The sequence below is a fragment of the Gymnodraco acuticeps genome, unplaced genomic scaffold (genome assembly GCF_902827175.1).
Source record: "Gymnodraco acuticeps unplaced genomic scaffold, fGymAcu1.1, whole genome shotgun sequence".
NCBI lineage: Eukaryota > Metazoa > Chordata > Actinopteri > Perciformes > Bathydraconidae > Gymnodraco > Gymnodraco acuticeps.
In genome coordinates, this window is record NW_022990341.1 from 2,449,240 (window position 1) to 2,468,793 (window position 19,554).

At 40.7% G+C, this 19,554-nt stretch overlaps 1 protein-coding gene across 3 annotated transcripts in view; it reads right to left on the reverse strand.

Moving 5' to 3' along the window:
* sema6bb (sema domain, transmembrane domain (TM), and cytoplasmic domain, (semaphorin) 6Bb) overlaps positions 1-19,554 on the reverse strand; it is a 155,352-nt gene that overhangs the window by 86,309 nt on the left and 49,489 nt on the right. For 2 of the 3 annotated variants that reach the window (XM_034223523.1, XM_034223525.1), the window contains exons 2-3: positions 5,065-5,189; positions 2,888-3,002 (exon numbers count right to left, since the gene is read on the reverse strand). In XM_034223523.1, the coding sequence (XP_034079414.1) occupies positions 2,888-3,002; positions 5,065-5,170 (221 nt within the window). In that variant the 5' untranslated portion in view covers positions 5,171-5,189. Of the gene's footprint in view, positions 1-2,887; positions 3,003-5,064; positions 5,190-19,222; positions 19,244-19,554 lie in introns of those variants that run through there. The other variant, XM_034223524.1, reaches the window with a different exon arrangement.

Genomic DNA, 19,554 nt, shown 5'->3' on the forward strand with positions numbered 1-19,554 from the left:
GATTTCAAAGTGAACCTGGAGATTTGTTTTTCGCCAACTACGTTCAGATTTTCGACACTCTCTTTTTTTCTGCTCTCACGGTCATGGCCTTTCTCCATGGAGATATTTTCTTCCCAGTCACTTCCTTTACCTTAGTTGGAGCAATGGCATCTATAACATTTTTAGTTTTTGAATTAAAATGATCTACTAGCTCATTTACTGAGATGTTAGCAGGGGCAAGTGTGGAAGAAAAATTCTGAGTAAACATTTCCCTAGTATTTTCAGTTAAATATCGCTTTGTGGTTACCTCTTTTTGAACATTTTTGTGAACAGAAATAGAGCTCTCAAAGAACACACAGGAATGATCAGAGAGTGCAACATCAGTCACCACAACCTTAGAGATATTCAGACCCTTTGAGATAATTAAGTCCAGAGTGTGCCCCTTATTGTGCGTGGGCTCCAGTCACATGCTGAGTCAGTCCATAGTTATCAAGAACACAAAACAGTTCTTTAGCCCCTCTGTCCTGGGGGTTGTCAACATGGATGTTAAAATCACCAACAATGACTAGACGATCAAAGTCAATACACAGTATAGACAGCAGTTCAGTAAAGTCATCAAAAAAGCTTGCACAGTATTTGGGTGGTCTATAGATATTTAGGAACAGAGCTCGAGAGGAGCATTTCAGCTGAAGGGCCACATATTCAAAAGAAGCAAAGTTCCCATAAGATGTCTTCCTGCATTGAATGGAATCATTGAACAAAATAGCAACTCCACCTCCTCTCTTATGCATTATTTCCTGACTCATAAAACTAAAGTTGGGAGGGGTTGATTCAATAAGAACAGCTGCACTGTTATTTTGTTCAATCCAAGTTTCCGTTAAAAACATAAAATCAAGATTGTGCTCAGTGATAAAATCATTGATTAAAAATGTTTTTCCTGCCAGAGACCTGACATTTAATAAAGCTAGTTTAAGTTTCTTAGATACACTATCAGTAAGATGTTTTGTGACAAGCTGTGGCTGACATGGAGTCACTGCTAAATTTAATAAACTCACACGAACGTTTGAGCACTTCCTGTTTCTAAGCTGATTCACCGCTCTTAATCTATTACCTATCAACACAGATATCGGCAAAGCTACTGGCAGGCAGGGCCCCGGCATGTCCTGGAAAGATTTGAGAGTGCCATACGCCCTTGAGCCTGGACCCATCACATATCAGTAAGAGTTTGTTGCGTTTTGTACACACACATCCTTATCAGGCTTCAGAGACTGCAGATGCTTTCTTGAAGGGAGGGGAGGTGGTTGACGTAGGCACGGTGATGGAGACGGGGGAGATGGTGCGGGGGTAGAGGACATGCTGCCAGGGGGGGAGATGGTTGACGTAGGCACGGTGATGAAGACGGGGGAGATGGTGCGCGTCTCTGCAGTGATTTTGGTGGGCGTCGTTGAGGAGCGGGGGTAAAGGACATGCTGCCAACCCCGCGTATCGCCTTAGTTTGGTCTTTGAACTCCAGGAAGGAATCGGTGCCAACCCTCTGTATCTCCTTTGTGTGTTCAGCGATCTCCAGGAGGGTGGGCGAGGGTGAAAGGGTGAACGGAGAGTAGAGAGAGCTGTGGGGTGAAGGAAGAGTATCCTCAGAGGTGATAGGGGGGGTGAAGGGCGGTGGAGACTCCATTTGTCTCCCATAATCAAGACATTCCTCAGGCGGGTGCAGTGATAGATTTTCAAGGTTTTCTGAGTGATGTGTTGTGTCTTTCTCTTGTTTTGATTCCTCTTGTTGCTTGTCCTTGGCAAAGGGAACAGATTGATGACGTAGGCAGTTGAATATGTTAGAGATAAACAATTTCACTCCTGACTTGTTCAGACAAACTCCATTTGCCTTAAAAAGATGTCTGCGGTCCCCGAAAAAGTTAAAGTTGTCAATAAAATTGATAGAATGGTCAATACAGACAGTTGAAAGCCAGGTGTTCAGTGCAAACAATCTGCTGAATCTCTCCACTCCTCTTCTGACTGGCGGTAGAGGGTCACTGATGAACACCTCTGCATTTAGAGAGCTGACAGTTTCCAACAGACATTTAAAGTCTTTTTTCAGCACTTCTGACTGTTGTTTCACAACATAATTTGTTCCAATGTGCAGTACCACATTCTTCACAGTCGGATGTTCAGCCCCAAATATGCAGGATCTTCTCAGCCAAGTCAGAGACCATACAGCACTTTGGCTCGACCAAAAATCGTTTTTAAATGTGCTATATAAATAAAACTTGATTTGATTTGATTTATCTCCCACACACTCCCCCCCCTGCCTAAAACACCTCCATTGGACTCTTTTGTTTACTTCATTAGTGTAGTGACGTCTCTATGGATAACTTGCGCTTCTATTGGCTAGCGCTCACATTGTACGTGACATCTCTAAGCGCCGGCCAGCTAACCAATCAGAGAAGATGGGCTCTGGTTTCATACAGAGGGTGAAAAGAGGTGCTGCAGCACAGGCGGTAGGAGAAAAATAAAGAGCTTTTTGTACATTAAAGCATGGAGACATGTCACTAGCACGTTAGCTAGTGTGCAGTTAGCATGTTGAAACATAAACCAAAGTGTTGGACGACAACCCAGCAAGCAAGAGTTGGTACTGATGGTATGTTTTATTAGAAAACTAAGATCTGAAACACTGTAACTCCTAAAAATAGCTTACGTTGCTTGGCAACACATGCAGTGATAACAGATAATCCAACAGATATCAAAGCTGGTTTTGACAGAGCTATATATATATACCTTTATGTATGTGTGTGAGACAAACAATCAAAGGCAAATCACAGATCCAAGATTTTTCAAAGCCTATTTTCACTTTAGATAGCTGTACATGATCTGTGTATACTATACATGCATTAGTATGAGTGTGAGTGTGATGTACCTGGCTCCAATGTAGAGCGTCCGATTGACCTGCAGGATCCTCTGGATGTGAAGAGGCTCTTGTCTGAGCCATGTCCGGTGGGGTCGGCCCAGAAACACTGCATGTCTTCTCACGACTGCGGATGAAAAAAGGGACAGATACACATAATGGATGATTCCGAAACTGACATCGAAATAGAAAAGTAGTCAACATAAATTGGTTTGCTGTTAGGTTGTTTTGACAGCTCTGAGGCAGTTACAGGTATTCAAGGTGACAACTTTTGAGACCTGCATTTGAAACAGCAGTATTTCTGCTACATTAAGCCCACAAAGCGACAGAGCAGAGCACAAACCGAGGAACAACAAAACAAATAAGCCTCTGAAAATAAAATATGTCGGATCTATAAATCATATGTCACTGTAATATTTTAAGTTTTGTTTGTTGTTGATTTGGAGACGCTTTTCATGAAATGTTGCTGCTTTTTGATGACACATTTGGCAAGACATATTCTGTCAAACATTTCAGATCATTCATAAAGAAAGACACCCAGAGAGACGTGACATTTTCAAGAGCATCAAAGAGGTAAAACAAAATGTTCAAAGTGTTTCGGAGGATAAGGAACTTGGTACATTAAGAAAGGGAAACCTTAGGGGAGACAGATCAGAGATAAAAGAAGTGGAGCATTTTCAGCAGGTTTCTATCATGTTGTACCACAAGCAGAAATCACACATATAAATCAGATGCATTAGCAGCGTGGCTATCCTTGATTGACCTTCAGTGAGGTGAATATTTTCATCCTCTCATCTCATCACTCTTTCATCACTACCTCTTTCAATCCTACAGTATATACTTTTCGCTGGTTTCACCTCTATGTTTTGTCTTCTTCAGGTAATTTCTACCCTGTCATTTTGTCCTCTTGTATCTATGTCGCTCTGCCATGGAAAACTGTGATTCATCCTCTTCTCTCTCTGTCCACCTCCACACTCTCCTCATGGCTGACCCTCCAGATAAGCCTGCATTTTCTTTGATGAATTGTAACCAGACTTGTGGGGTAACAGATTACATTTAACTGGGTTATGTAATCAGGTTGGAAAAAAACTGGTAATTGTATTCCCTTACAGTTACATACAAAATATGGGCAGGATTTCAATTTTAAAATGCATTTAACAATACAAATCGATATTTTATAGGTAGATGTACTGAATTTTATTTTGGTTTTCATTAAGGCTACATTTATTCTTTTTATTAAAAGATCCTGTTTTTTTCAACAACAATACTGTTTGCGTTCAATTCATGTGTTAAACTCAAAGAACTTGTAAATTAGTATCCTGTAAAACTACCCTATAATTCAAGAGGCAACATTTCTGATACTAAATATCTTGGTTTATTTTCTAAGGTCACATTGTTCTATACTTAATACATTTAAGTTAAGCCATCATATTGTTATATATTTTACTTGTGTTTATTACAACTGCATTTGATATTGAGGTAACCCATAAATAACAGAAACTTTATTTAATTCTGTGATACTTACATTAGGTTACTGATGACATATGTTCCAATGAACTAGTAATTGTACCACAATATATTTTTAAAGTAACCCTCCCAACCCTGCTTGTACCTGATGTAAACAGCTGCTGAGTCTAAAGCAGCCTCTCCAGTGCAGCGCTCAGTGGCCTGTCAGCCTCTCTACGCTCCACTCTCACTTGATACGTCGAGAAGGGTCTGGACTCAGCTGGGAAACCATCAATCAATAATATTGAACTGCAATCAATCAAGGTCGGGTCTGAGATGGAGACTGCCAAGCTGATACGGAGACTCAAAGTCTGAGTGTGTAAGCGTCTCTCAAGGGTCTATGTGTGTGTGTGGGTGTGTGTGTGTGTGTGTGTGTGTGTGTGTGTGTGTGTGTGTGTGTGTGTGTGTGTGTGTGTGTGTGTGTGAAAGTCATGAACGTGAGAGCCCCGTCCTATACTCTCATTCCTGAGTGCGACCCCACACCTCCTGACCTGTACGCCAGTCAACACCCTTCGTGTCAGAGCCTGTCTGACCTTCACAGCCCACACCGTGACCCCTAAGCCTCCTTTGTGCCCTCCCACTCAATTCAACACCGGCCGCGACCCCACACTTCACGACCTGGGGGGGAGGTACGCAAGGGGGAGAAGGTGCCTAGAGGGTGAGAAAATCAGCGAGTTCAATACCTTCGGTGGGGATGTAGTTGAGGGGCCCCGGTTCCTCTGGGAACGCCGAGCTGACCGCTTGGAGCAGCCAACACAGCAGGAAGAAGGGAGGGGCCACGGTCGCCATGGCAACACAAAGGCGAAGTCTGTGGAAAAGACGAAAAAAAGGAATTAGTGTTTTTCATAAATGACACAAAGGAGCGAGACACACAGAAACACACACAGAAACATTTTTAACTCACTCCATCTCTGACTAATTCAATAAATTAAAAAAACTGGATGTTGTTTTCTGACTGAAGCTTTATCTTTGCATTCCCTCAGCATCTCTATCTCTTCGCTCGGAGAGAAAAAGCAGTTCCGAGCGAGGGATTAAGTGTCCACTCAGCGGTGGATTCAGCCAGATCGCTGTGCCACAACATGACCACATCAAACTTCACACCATCTATGACACATCTGAGAAAAATGAGAAGGAGGCAAAGGGGCCAACATCTTGGGCTAGACAGAGGGCAGTATATGACCCATAGATTAATGGAAAATCTGTATAGGCATCGAGGGAGTGAAAGGCTCAATACATCAAGCATCATTCAGGATATGAAAGAGGCTGGTGGAAAGTGGTGGTTTGCTAAAATTAAATGATTGCTAGTGACGCAAATCACCTCTCTGACGGCGGAGTTGAACTGTCTGTATTTTTATATCGGGCGGTACAGGGACATGCAGGTCTGCAGGAAGTGATTCATGTGGAAATACAAATGATAGCCAAATGAAGTTGCCCTAAACGATCCATCTAGAAAATGTACTCGGAGGAGAAAGGCTTATGCTGTCAATTTGACCCGCAAACCTCAGAAGGCATGACTGGCTGCCGGTCCGCTACGTCTGCACGCTCTTACTGCAATTTTGTGTGGTGGAACAAAATGTGCATCCAACAGGCACTTTTATCCAAGTTGTTATTATCCTGAGCTCTGACTCATCTGTAATTAGTTTACCTATCAATATTTCTCTCTCCATGCGAGCCTGGCATGGAATTGTGTTTTGTCGGCAAAAAACATATTTAGCTAAATCCCATAACTTGATTTTCATCTTGCTGGCGGTTTAACACTGAACGCAACACCCAGGATCATTTGTTTTGAAAATCAAGTGGAGGAGCTTACATCGCCACTGCTGTAAACACAAAGCATTTCTTTCACTTCATGCACAATTGCCACATCTCGTATTTGGATACTCAAGGTTGGATTTCTTTATGCAAAACTGCTCGGCATTTTACTGTGGTCACAGATGCACAATGTGTAAAACAATGCAAAAACAACAACACTTGAATATAAAGTAGCCACTATGCCGCCTTTCATTTCTGTGTGTCAGTCTTTATTTTTCACAGACTCTTTTCAAGTCTTTCTGAGTTCATTTCAAACTGAACTGTGTTGTGAATTCAAGAGCTGTACTGGCAAAGATTGAGTATGTCCTGTTGTGTATTGTAACCGATTTAATGTTGAAACCATAGACTGTATATGCTATTGTGTAAAATGTCATTGAATACTTTGGCAACATTAACTCTAACTTTAAATAACAAGCAGTAACTACTGCCCCAAACACAATATGTCATAATGATTAATGCTTAAACATAGGCTAGTTTAACAGTTGGATAAGTCATTAAAACAGGGAACTGACTTTAATCTCTGTTATAAACAAAAATCTAAATATTGTTTATACCCAAACATCTGCGTCACTTAGCTCAAATGTAACTATTTACAGCTTGTCATATTAGACCAAGTAATGCTAATGAGGCAAACAACCTGAGTGTACTGAACTGTGTGAGGGAGAGTTTTATTGATTATAATGAATTATTGTAAGGGAAGCAATGTCTTATCTTAAGTTTACATAGCTGGAACAGGAAATAATTTATCTTGCTCAAACAATCCAAGACCAGAAGCAATAACCATAACTGGGTTTTACAATACTTATGGCTATATGGTTTTACTTATAAGCAACATAGTAAAATATGTTAATTAACTAGAGTGATTAACATATTAGGTTTATCTTAATCCTACAACAACAACAAATTAAGAACAGAAGAAAGTTCAACAGACATAGAACAAAATTCTCTCTCTGCGACAGAGAGAGGAGGAGGGAAAAGAGAGAGGAGAAGGAAGAGGAGAGAGAGAGAGAGAGAGAGCAGAAGAGAGAGGAGAGAGGAGAGAGGAGAAGAAGAGAGAGAGTGGAGAAGAGAGAGAGAGAGAGAGAGAGAGAGAGAGAGAGAGAGAGAGAGGAGAGCGAAGAGAGAGAGATAGAGAGAGAGAGAGATCGAGAGAAGATACTTCTAGCTCTCTCTTCTATCTCTCTCTACTCCTATCTCTCTCTCTCTCCTCTCTCTCTCTTCTCTCTTCTCTCTCTCTCTCTCTCTCTCTCTCTCTCTCGCTCTCTCGCTCTCCACAGAAGGGTACAAACAGCCATTGTGCAGCCCATCTCTTTAATGGAGTCTCAGACATAACCTTATCAGGACACATAATCTTTATGGGACATTTCTCGCATTCCCTGCGCTGACATCAGAACCAAAGTGGGAGGCATGCTAATTACTCAACACCCACCAGCCAATTTATAGGAGGTGAAGGAGAAAAAGTCCCACAAGAAGAAAAGGAGGTCATGTGGTAAAGAGAGGGTGAGATGAAGTGAGAGATAAGTGAGAAAGAGTAAGAGAGAAGAAGATGAGAAGTCGGGAAGTCACTATATCCAATCACAGATTCTATTGTTTCTGCTATTAATAATGTATGAATAAATGTCAGGCGGTACGCATTCGATTAGCATAATGAGACACCCTTGGCTATACAATTTCATGGGACAGCAGAATAAGTAGATACACAAGTAGAAAAGTGTGTGTGTGTGTGTATGTGTATGTGTATGTGTATGTGTGTGTGTGTGTGTGTGTGTGTGTGTGTGTGTGTGTGTGTGTGTGTGTGTGTGTGTGTGTGTGTGTGTGTGTGTGTGTGTGTGTGTGTGTGTGTGTGTGTGTGTGTGTGTGTGTGTGTGTGTGTGTGTGTGTGTGTGTGTTGTGTGTGTGTGTGTGTGTGTGTGCAAATGGTTCAGATCCAAAGTATCTCTGTAATTATGACAAATGGACGTAGCCGAGTCCATTCAGGAGCCTCGCTGCCTGGCTCAAGCTGTAGTAATACGCCATTATCATTGAACGAGGCATACTGCAAGTCACATATACATTTTGCCATTTGGAGGAGACACTAATACAAAATATCCAACCCCAGGGTGCTATAGCGCTCAGTGTACGAAATTGAAATGGTGGTAGATGTCACGGAAGTCATATTGAAGATGGCACACTGTGAGGGCTTAAGAAACATTAAAATACTATACTGTCAGTAGCATATTACTGTGGCACTTATTTCACCGGGGGGGACTATTGTTTTCGGTGTTGTGACAAACATATTCAGGGCTTGAGCTTGTTTTTTGGCGCAATCCCAACAGTCTCATTTGTGTGCAGAGTCAATGCATTTATATTTATTTATATATTCGATACATATGGTAAGTGACGATAGAGAAAGATAAATTCAAGGGATAGCCAGCGGAGGGAAACTTTAGTCGGAGCTTTAAAACACCATCAACTCTAACTATCTTTTAGTTACTATTAATGAAACAGGACTCTGGAACCCACCGCCAAGCTCCATTTACTTCACATTTATTTAAACAACCTTGTTAATTTGACTGGTTGACACCAGAACAGTTTAATTATGGGTGTTTAGTGACGACAGAGGAGGGGCAAATGGGAGCGGTAGCTGGTCAGTGAAACTGGTCTGAAGCCATCAACTCTATCGTTTTTACACTATTAATGAAACAGGACCCCTGAACTCACCACTATACACCATTTTAACAACCTTGTTAAGTAGTCTGTTTCCTCAGCACCAGATCAATTTGATGACGGTTCTTTAGGCAAATATACCTATAAGTATATGCAATTCATAAGTGGCAACGAGGAAGAAACATGGGAAGGATATATGGTCGAGTTAAACTCCGTCTGAGCTTTAATACCCCATCATCTTGAACTATCTTTTAGATTCGATTAAGAAAAACAGGACTCCTGAACTCACCAATATGCTCAATTTGCTTCAAATCTATTTAAACAACCTTGTTAATTTGTTTGTTTCCTCAGCACCAGACCAATTTGATTATGAGAGTCAAGCCAACAAATAAATATGCAATAAATATGGTAAGGGACGACAGAGGAGGAAAAATGCAATGATAAACGGTCGAGTGAAACTTTAGTCTGAGCTTTAAAACGCCATCAACTCTAACTATCTTTTCTTTACTTTTAACAGGACTCCCGTGCTCCACTCGCTTCAACAGGATTTACACAGACTTGTTAATCTGTCTGTTTCCCCAGCACCAGATCAATTTGATTATGGGCGTTTAGGCAAGTAATTTCCTAAACAAAGTCATTAAGAGATCATTTAGCCACCGAAAAACAATTGGGAGGGGGAGGGAGTCGGGGTGTAGAGGGTGCTATGTCTCTGTGGACCCCATTAAACGACACCAAAATGATCACTTCTGTGGATAACTTAAATAACAAATCACCAGCCAATCAGTCAATAATGTCTAGTGTCTTTAGCACAGCCCTGATGAGGACTGATATAGCACTGATACAGAGGCAAGCCGGGGGAAAGAACAGAGGCTTACAAGAGAAGCGGGAACAGTTTAATGGCGGGGAAGAGATATGAGGAATTCATGCAATGTGGAATTGGATGCTGTTTATACAGATGTAGCAATGACCCTCTGCTGCAGGGGGTTCAGATACTTTGCATGGAAATAGAACACCTCGTAGCCAAATGAAGGTGTTAATATGCTCTAAATGCTTTTGTCACTTATTACAGTTGCCATGGCTCTCCGTTCATCCACTCCTCAATCTACCGTTTCCCTTTTTAACATCTCATTAGGCATTGCTTTATCTCTCCCTCAGCACCAGTGTTGTCGACATGTACGTTCTGGATGTGTTTTTCATTACACAGCCATGAGGTACTTGCACAAAAAATTGGACGGTTGAAAGGAAACCCACGATTATGCGTGTCCTAGATATAGGAATATGGTAATGAAATAGAGCAGCATTAATGGGAAAACTGTGGTGGTTAGGGTATTTATGATTAAAATATTTAACAGCGTGGCTGTCAATTATTATACTGAGGTATCACAACTGTTAGCACAGTATCAAGCACGCAATAGTCTGATATAATCCCTTTTCACATTGGTTGCCGAGCTTTAAAAAGCCTGAACGATAAAAGGGAAAGGAAAATTCAAACATGGTCTATTTCATGAAAATCCTGTAATCATGATGTTACAAGGCAAATTACATTTTAATACACACCGAAAATATTATTTTGTAATATGATTTAATATAAAAGGCTGCTGTTTTCAGTGGAAAAGCTTGGAGAAAAAACATACCTAAATGCACCAAAACGGTAGTAAGGATGTAAAGAGTTTATATCAGGAGCTAATTCAGAGTAAACTTTGGACAGTACTTTTCACTTGCACTCAACAAATGTCCTAAAACAAACTGTCCAAATAAATGCTAATGTTGCTCTAAATATGTATAACAGTTATTTTCTCGCAATGTTGTATTTAACAGCTCGTCATGATGCTCGTCATGATGCCCCAAAGTGTAATGAAGTGGAAATGTTAAAGTGCAGTTGTTGTCATGACTTTTGGCTGATTCATAATAGTGGTGTCAAGATGAAATCATGGTGTTTAAATGAATCCCCAATACGTTTGGTTGTCTTTGTGACATGACAGAAGCTATCGTAGCAGTAAAAGAAGACAAGGTAACCTTGCCTTGATTCCATTCAATTCAATAAAAAAATAAAAAGCTCTGTACAAAAAGATTATACTGGATCGAAGCCAACCACAATCTGAGGATTTCAAGCCCTAATAACCTTTGTTATTGTAAGGAAGATAAACTCGAAGTACGAAAAGACTTCGAGATTGATTTTTAAAACACTTAATAACTTTTTAGGAGGAATTAATGTTCAGAGAAATACTCCTTAGCCGCAGGCTTAAGGGTGAACTCCTCTCTGCTCTGCTTTTATTGTTCCACATCACCGAGAGGACCTTCAGAGTGTGGTACATGAAACTGTGTTCGTACAATGGGAAGTGTATTAAGTAAGAGGTTTTATTAAGTAAGATGTTATGATTGTTTCATTTTCTTTATGCAGGCTTAAGGACACCACATAGATTTCCCAGAGACTTGCCTAATTGTCATATTAGTGATAGTGGAGAGGCTGCTTTTTAGAGTGTAGAATCAATGACAGGTGATAGCCTGCTGCTCCGTTGATCTCCTATCAGCAATAACATAAGATGCTGTACACATCGAGGGATATGAAGAGGAAAGGGAATAAAGAATAAGACGTGAGAAAGAACACTGAGTGAAGAATCAAGGCAAAGGGGGAAATAAACACAACAGCTATATCAAAATAGTTTTTTAAGTGAATACAGGACACGGTGGGACAAATAAAATGATAAATATAATGCACTACAGGGTGTAATGAAGGGAAACAGGAGAGAAAAAGAGACAAGTAAAGGCATTCAAACAGACAGGGGGAGTCACACCGGACATAAAGAAATTGAAGCCAAGAATGTCTGGAATGAGAGAGACAGAAATACAAAGAAACAGAAGAGAGGAAGAGCGTGGAGCCAACAGTACACTTGCATTGCCAGATTTATATCCATACTGGGCCAAGATTGGACTAGTGGGAAGGACCTCCTGGCTCTGTATTAGCCTGGTTTTCAAATTATCTAAAGGGATGACATGTTTCTGTTTTTCCTCATGTGAAGTAAAGGGGAGTCCCTCAGGGCCCTATACTTGGACCATTGCTGTTCCGCCTTCACATGTTGTCTCTAGGCCACTTAAAATCAAAAACACAATGTATGTTGCCATAATTATGCTGATGATACACTGTTATACAAAACTCATGCTTGTCCCCTGGAGTCCTAAACTATCTTAAGTCACTGATTGAAAGCATTAAATACTTGAAGAACTGGATGTCCTGCAACTTCCTCCACGTTAACAAAGACAAAACCAAATGATGGTTGGTGGTGCTGATCCTCTGTGGCAGGAAATATGTTCTCATTAGACTCTTTCTTCCTGGAAGTTCAGTGCCACAAAGGTCATACATCTGGTAAATGTGTTTTTTTTGTTCACTATTTTGTTCACTGCATGTATTAGAGCCACATCAACACAGACTGCTTGTTTCTCTTTTTATAAAAAAATTAAAAAACATATTCTTCTTTCTGTGTCTTTGTATACACCATTTACACCAAAGCAAATTCCTTGTATGTTTAAAATTACTTGGTTATACAATGGGTTCTGAGCCTGGTTGTGGTTCTGCCGCTTATCATCTTCAAAAATATCTAGTTTAACATTCTTCTCACTAACATGCTCATTATATATAGATAATTGAAGCAACATTTTCAAGCTAATTCCAAATGCTTCTGCCAGAACGTAAGCCTAACATTTTCATCAGATCACACCTGACACTTGTCAAATCTCTGAAATGGTTTCCAGTTAGTGCGTTTCTGAGTTAATTACAGAGTGTTTCTTCTTCTTTCATGTTTCGTCTGTAAAGCCCTTATACCTACTCTACAGTCAGCAACTCTCTGACTTGCTAATCATATAGATTCCTTTCAGACATCTTACGTCATCGAGCACAGGCCCTCTGGTTGTTCCAAAGGATGACATGTTAACAAAGCAGGTTTTGTTTTGTACAGGCCAAGATGCTGGGATGCTGTTCCACAGTGTGGTAGATATACTCTAACAAAAACATTGTTAAAAAGCAGACTGAAAACATTTGCTTACCCCTCTTTGTATTTTAAACAGCATGAGATAGTTGTTTGTTAGTGCATCGTGTCTCCCCTAGAGTAAAATGCTCCATACGAATAAAGATTTGTTTGTTTTGCCTCCCTAAAACATTTTAAATCTGCTCTGCTGACCCCGGTCTGTTAACCTCCTCGATGATATAAATGCACAAAATGCACAAGCATAAGCACCATAACCTCTACATACAACAAAACAACAAACATACACATCTCCTCTGGGCATTATGCCTTCACTTAAGCCAAACCACAGTCTTCCCCCACTATCTCTCTCAGGCCTAATGTAAAAACGATGCAGGAATTCCCTCCACTAGAGCGAAATGCACACACGATTTCCTCCCCTCGCTTAGGTCTCGAGTGACCTGGGGTCTGTTTACTAGAGCATCACCATGAAATCCTGGAGCCTCAATAACGTCGCACATATTTAAAGAGAGGGTTGTGAGAGAGGGAGAGGGAAAAGATAGGAAGTGCGCAGTAAATGAAAAATGAGGAGTGACCTTTGTGCAAAGAACACCGTTTTTTCCCATGCACTGACAGACACCATGGATTTATGCAGAGGGAAATATGTGCGGGAGGACAAAAACATTTCTCTAACACCCCTCTTTTATCCGAATCAGACCATGAGAACATGCCAGTTACATCAGTTAGTACAGTATCTTCTTTACACAGCACCATGTGCCTAATGGATATATCATTTCAAGGGATTTAAAGGTTGGTGCTGGAAAAAGATAATCTTTGACTCTTTCTCTCTGCAGTGGATGTGCTCCCATTAGCGGGCGAGAGGTAGCCCTCCGAAAGAGCGCTGGATGACAGAGCAGTAATGTAATACCTGTAATAGCTTATTGTTGATGAATGGATATCTTTGAGTATTACTGGAGCTCTCCACGGAGTTGTGTCACTGTCATTAACCTTCATAGTGCTTTAAAATTACAGCTGCTGAGACACTGGGCGACACAAGAGCTACTTTTGCAATCTATACGGAGTAGAAGAAAGTTTTGCAGCATTGTCTGACAACTTGTCCATGATGCTGCAGGTTAATTATAGGGCTTCTGGAGGAAGACTCTCCAAGACGGAAAGTTAAAGATAAATATTTGATCCTCTGTATCTCGGATATCTTCTTATGTACCTTCCACTACCTCTCCTCGCTTCTTTCATCTTTCAGGCTTCAACATGCTTCATGAGAAAAGGAGAAACATCACAAATCACATCACAACAGTGGAGATAGGCCTGACCTTTGGCTCCCCACCAGTTTACAACCATCATTAGCAGGGCAGGGATCAGGGGCCAAAGCCATAAATCACACTCAAACCATCCGTGTAGGAGGAACCCGGCTACACTGCAGTAAAAATGAAAAGAAAACACACTCTCAGACTGACGGGGGGCTAAAAGCAGCTCCATCCATCACTGGCTTGAGGCTCTATAAAGCCAGAAGAAGAAAACACACAAGGCGATAATCTCCAGCATGGTTATAAATAATACAGAAACTTTGCTAATGGCAATAAAAAGGTCCTGCAGCATGACAAAAACTTTCTTGATGTGATTATTCGGCTACAATTCCCCCAAGGACATGTATTATCTTGCATTAACTCAATAGGGTGATGTGTTCCCTTCCAGAGACTGCTTGCCCTCTTTGCTTGTGAATTAGGAGGAGAGGTGGATTTATTGTAATGGCAACAAGTGACTGTCAGTGGGGGGGAGAGGTTGGGTGGCGGGCAAAAATAGAACATTTAGGGGAAAGTGGAGGGCATTGAAGAAGGAAAACAGACTGCAGACTGTACTTTTTTTTGTATATTTGCACAATGGTAATATTACTCTGCTTCTAATATAAGTAGGTATAAAGAACAAGAGAAGGAGAATGCAAATGATCTGCTGAGTCATTCTTAGTGTGTTGATATAAAACAATGAGTTCAACTGAAAAGCGATTTTCACCTTGATATTTATAATGCCATCCCTTTATATGGAAAAAGCCTTGAAAAGAATGAGCCCTAATGGGAAGAACTGTAATATGATTAGAGCAGAGTGAGGCACTACTATAAGCATTGTTATACTAGGGTGACCAGACGTCCCCGTTTTCCGGGGACAGTCCCCGGCCGTTTCTCAATCTCGAGGATACTGGCTTCCAAGCCAATATTTCAAGGATGCTACGTCATCAAGTGCCACCGAAGTACTGTTCCAATCTCCAGCATACTTGGGATTCCACCGAGGCAGGGTCCTTGGTTTGGGGGAAATTTCGAGGCTGCACATGGGTAGACTTCGCGTCCTTAAAATCCCCACAATGCTTTGCGCACGGACCAATTTCAAAAACCCTTGCGGAGAATGGCTGACCCGACGCAGCACACATTTAAATGTAAGTAGGCTATGTAGTGGCGTAGAAAATGTGTAGTGTTGGTAAATGTGTTACTTTGTTAAATGTGTTACCACTATAAATGTGTTCCGTGAAAGTAAAGCAAGTTCATAATTAGATAGACATCGTGAGCCGGTATTTATTTTCGGTACAGTTTATGTTGAAACCGTTCGAGAGAGTGGCACACTTGTTAGCCTGTTCCATTCTTCTTCGTTTTCCGAAGCCGTGGCTTGGAAGCTACTTGCTTCGTTTCTGAAGGAAGTGACTTGGAAGTACGCGACTACCAAGCCAGCATCCTCGCGATTGAGAAACGGCCCCCGTTTTTATTGGCCTGTCCCCGGTTGAAACTGTCCCCGGAATTTGAATATAGGCTACGTTAAAATCACATAGCAAGGTGAAATAAAACGTTTCATGTCATGAAACACTGGGAAAACAGAGTATACTGCTCATTATTCTTCTTCTTCTACTTGTGTCTTCCTATTTGTCTTTGTCTGCTCCGTAAACTCTCTCGTTCTTAACTGCGCCGCTCGCTCTCTTTTCTTGATCGCCCTAACACACCCTTCACTGTCCCGCTTAATTGTAGGAATTCTGCATTGTGCTACTTCACTGGGTTTTGGAAACTTGTTCCCTACTTTGGAGCATCTTTGATCAAATTGATCTGTGCCTGTCCATTTCGTGTAGTAGGCTTGATAGTACTGTATCCAATATTTAAAATGTTTTTTATATATGAATCACTTCCATATAAAATGCCAGTTTTCAGGCCTTGGTTTGATCATTTCATAAAATAAATAGAATTCAGTCAGAAGATTTAGTTTTGCAGGTAGCGTGGAGAGTAATAAGAAGATATGTGAAAGGATAGAAGTGTAATGGTAATTATATAATTACAGAGCCTGTCAATTTATACAATGACGAAAACAATGTGACTGTTAACCCAAGTGTATCTAATAATATACTATCTATTTTTAAATATCAGAGAGGAAGAACAGAATGAGAAGGGAAAAACCGGAATAAAGATAACGAAGCAAAGAGATTGTGCAATAGTGAGAAAGAGAAGGAAAGGAAGAAGGAGAAGACAAGTTAAGAAAAGGGAGAAAGTTTGGAGGGGAAGAAAAAGTTAACAGAGTACGAAGAGTATACAAGGATAGTGACAAAGAGCAGAAGAAAATGTGCAATGGCTCTTTCCAAGAAACGAAAATGTCAATGACAATTGACAATGACAATATGATGAAAGAATTGTCCTTCATACGCCCAGGTGGTCAAGATGATACAATGGTTACTGTACCATTTGTAATTCAAAATGTTCAGTTGCCAGTGGATGAAGGACAGCAGAACATCAACAGACCTAAAATCATAAAGCCTCTCTCATTGCCCGTGCTGGTGTGCCCTCTGTCACCACATTCTTCAAGAAGGTAGACCCTTCCCAGGAAGAATACGATCTGAGCTGTGCAGGAAGGTGTCTTTGCATACCACACTGCGACACAATCATAGTTTCAGATCTATGGATTGCACAGCACAACTGACAAGCTTTATGAATCTAAATGTAGATGTGCTAGGACTAAATGTGATGCCAGCATAGTGAGTAACGTGTTAGCACCATGGGCAACTACCTTGGTAACACAGGACCGACCAGGTGGAATTTGTGTCTCTGTCCATTGATGCATCCAATCGTAAAGCTGCTGCCAATATTAGTAAGATATTGTAAGATAAATTATAGCACATCAGTGGAAACAAAACTACTTGATTTTGTTGAACTCAAAGGAGAAACAGCAGAGGAAATTGCAGCTGAGGTCCTGGTTCAAAAAACAGTTTGATCTCTTTGTCCCAGTGTGTCTGACAGTTGTGTCTCTCTGTTGAAGTGTCTTTTGATAGTATGTAATTCTGCTAGTGTTACTTGTCTGTTGTCTCTATATCTTGTACATATGTTAATTATCAAATAAACTTGAGGCTATAACCTATGTAGTTTGAAAATGTTTTGTTATGGAACACTCAATGGAACACTCAATAAGTGAGTTAATACTTCACTCTAACTTCACTTACCATGGTTTTGAAATCAGATTTTCTGAAAGATTTCATTAATTAGTTAGTTAGTTACCATTTATAGTAATTAGTCATCAGTTTATTACAGCAGTTAAAATGTTCGAATTACATTGAACCAGAATTGTCCCCCCTTTTTCTTTAGCAGTAAAGAAAATTGGATATGTTAATGATATATTGACCGCAAAACTCAAAATGTCCCCGGTTTTAATTTAGAAAATCTGGTCACCTTATGTTATACCAACATAGAAATTATTTTATCAGTATTACCTCATTTCCAAGATATTTGTTATCAAGCGTCAGCCAGGAGATGGTTAGCTTCGCTTAGCTTAGCATAAAGACTTGGGAACAGCTATCCTGGCTCTGTGTCAAAGGTCAGTCAAAAAGGTATCTTAGTCTGTGGACAGCTCTAAAGCTCAGTAATTGTACTTTTCGTTTGTTTATTCTGTAAAAAAAACATGAGTAAAAACAACACACTGTGGTTTTACGAGGACAGCTTCTTGGCTGGGAGCAGTTACTTGGAGTCTTTTCTTAATAGTAAGGTTGTCAGGAAATTAGCAGAGACTAGGAAGCCACACATAATAGCCTGGCAGGTAGTTCCTCCTACAAAAAACAATATACAATATATATGCCAATTTGTTAGCATTATTGGTGCTTGAAGGCTGATTAAATGCTGTTCGGCAAGTTTTTATGCTAGGCTAAGCTAACTGGTTGCTGGATTTAGCGTCCTACTGATATTACAATAGGTTAGATACTTTAATACAACTCTCAGGAATTAAGTGTTTAAGCATCTTAACTTACACAACACAGAGTGGTTGAACAAACCATATTAACAAATTCATAGAGGCTTTTGTTTAATACAAAGGGCAGAAATGATCTATGTAGCCTACGTAACTCACGTCATGAAAAAGGGCAAAGAGTTAAAAGGATTCACGGACGTCGGGATTACATTTCTGTGCTAAAGATATTTACCTTCTTTTCCCCTTTTTTCCCTTCTTGCACATTGCATGGGACTTGGCCATATAAAGCTAACACTTGATTTATTGCCTTAGGATCAACAAATTGAAGTTGATGGGGAAATAATTAACTGTGCAGAATCGCTATATAGGCTATACCATTCAGGGATAATATGTCCCTCGGCTGTGTCAAGATTATTTATTTATAATGGCAAGTTTCACAGGAAAAGCATCTTGCGTCAAGCACTGCAGTGTGAACGCCCCCATCATAAAAAGTATTTAGAAAATTGTCTTTCGTCTGATAGGGAGGCATAATGTCTGCTCCCCGAGGAGGCCAACAGTGGAGAACTGGCACCGGCAAAGATAGAAAAGTAATTCCCCAGCTTCTGATTGCACTCATGCACCCAGGCTGTAAATGTGCATGATAGCTAGCAAACTCAAAACTCATGCGCATTTTGAGCATTCTGGATTATATTTCTATTTTACTAGGCTACCCTTCTTTCCTCTTTCCCTCATCTTCTCTCACATTCTTATTTTTCCCGTCGTCAAATTTAGTCTGATGAATTCCAGAAGAATCATTTCCAATACGAGTTCACACTCCACAGTTTCTCAGAGGTTTCTGTCTTTGCTTTATCTTTCCCTGTTGCTCTGAATGTCACGTCTCATGTGGACACACGTACATGCACACTACATTTACCAGTTGTGAACAAAGACACAAGCCTGCGTTGTTGCCGAGCAGTAGATGCAAACAAACAAACAGAAATACACACACACAAAGACACACTCTATCGTTGCATTGCAGGCATAACTCCCAGGCCTGGCTGTGTGCAAGTTTGATCCCTCTCACTGTGTCTGAGAGGCATGTTAATCAGTGAAGGAAGCTGCCAGCTCAGCCATATACGTCTCTATCTTCCTCGCTCTCACTCCCTGCGTCTCCGTCTCTCTGCATCTTCTCTCCCCAATCTGTCTTTGCTCTTGTCATACCCCGTACCTTATTGTATTTTTCGAGCGTTCCTCTCCTTCTGTTCCCGTTCTTGCTCCAGCTCTCACCCCATCACAGCAAATCAAGTCTTTTTTTCTCTTCTCTTTTGCTTCTACATTTTAATGGATCTCCTTCCTGGGTCGGACAGATGAGATTTAAGACACTGAAGACTGAAAGGTTTATTTAGAAAGGGCTCTGTAAAGATATCTCACCAGCATGACATTTCATTCTCCTCTTCTATCCCCTCTTCCTGTCACACCCCCCCCCTCTCAGCTACGAGGCTTTGGGATATGTTCGTGCCGTGTTTAAGTGGATTTGGTTATGGTGATCAGGGTGGGCGG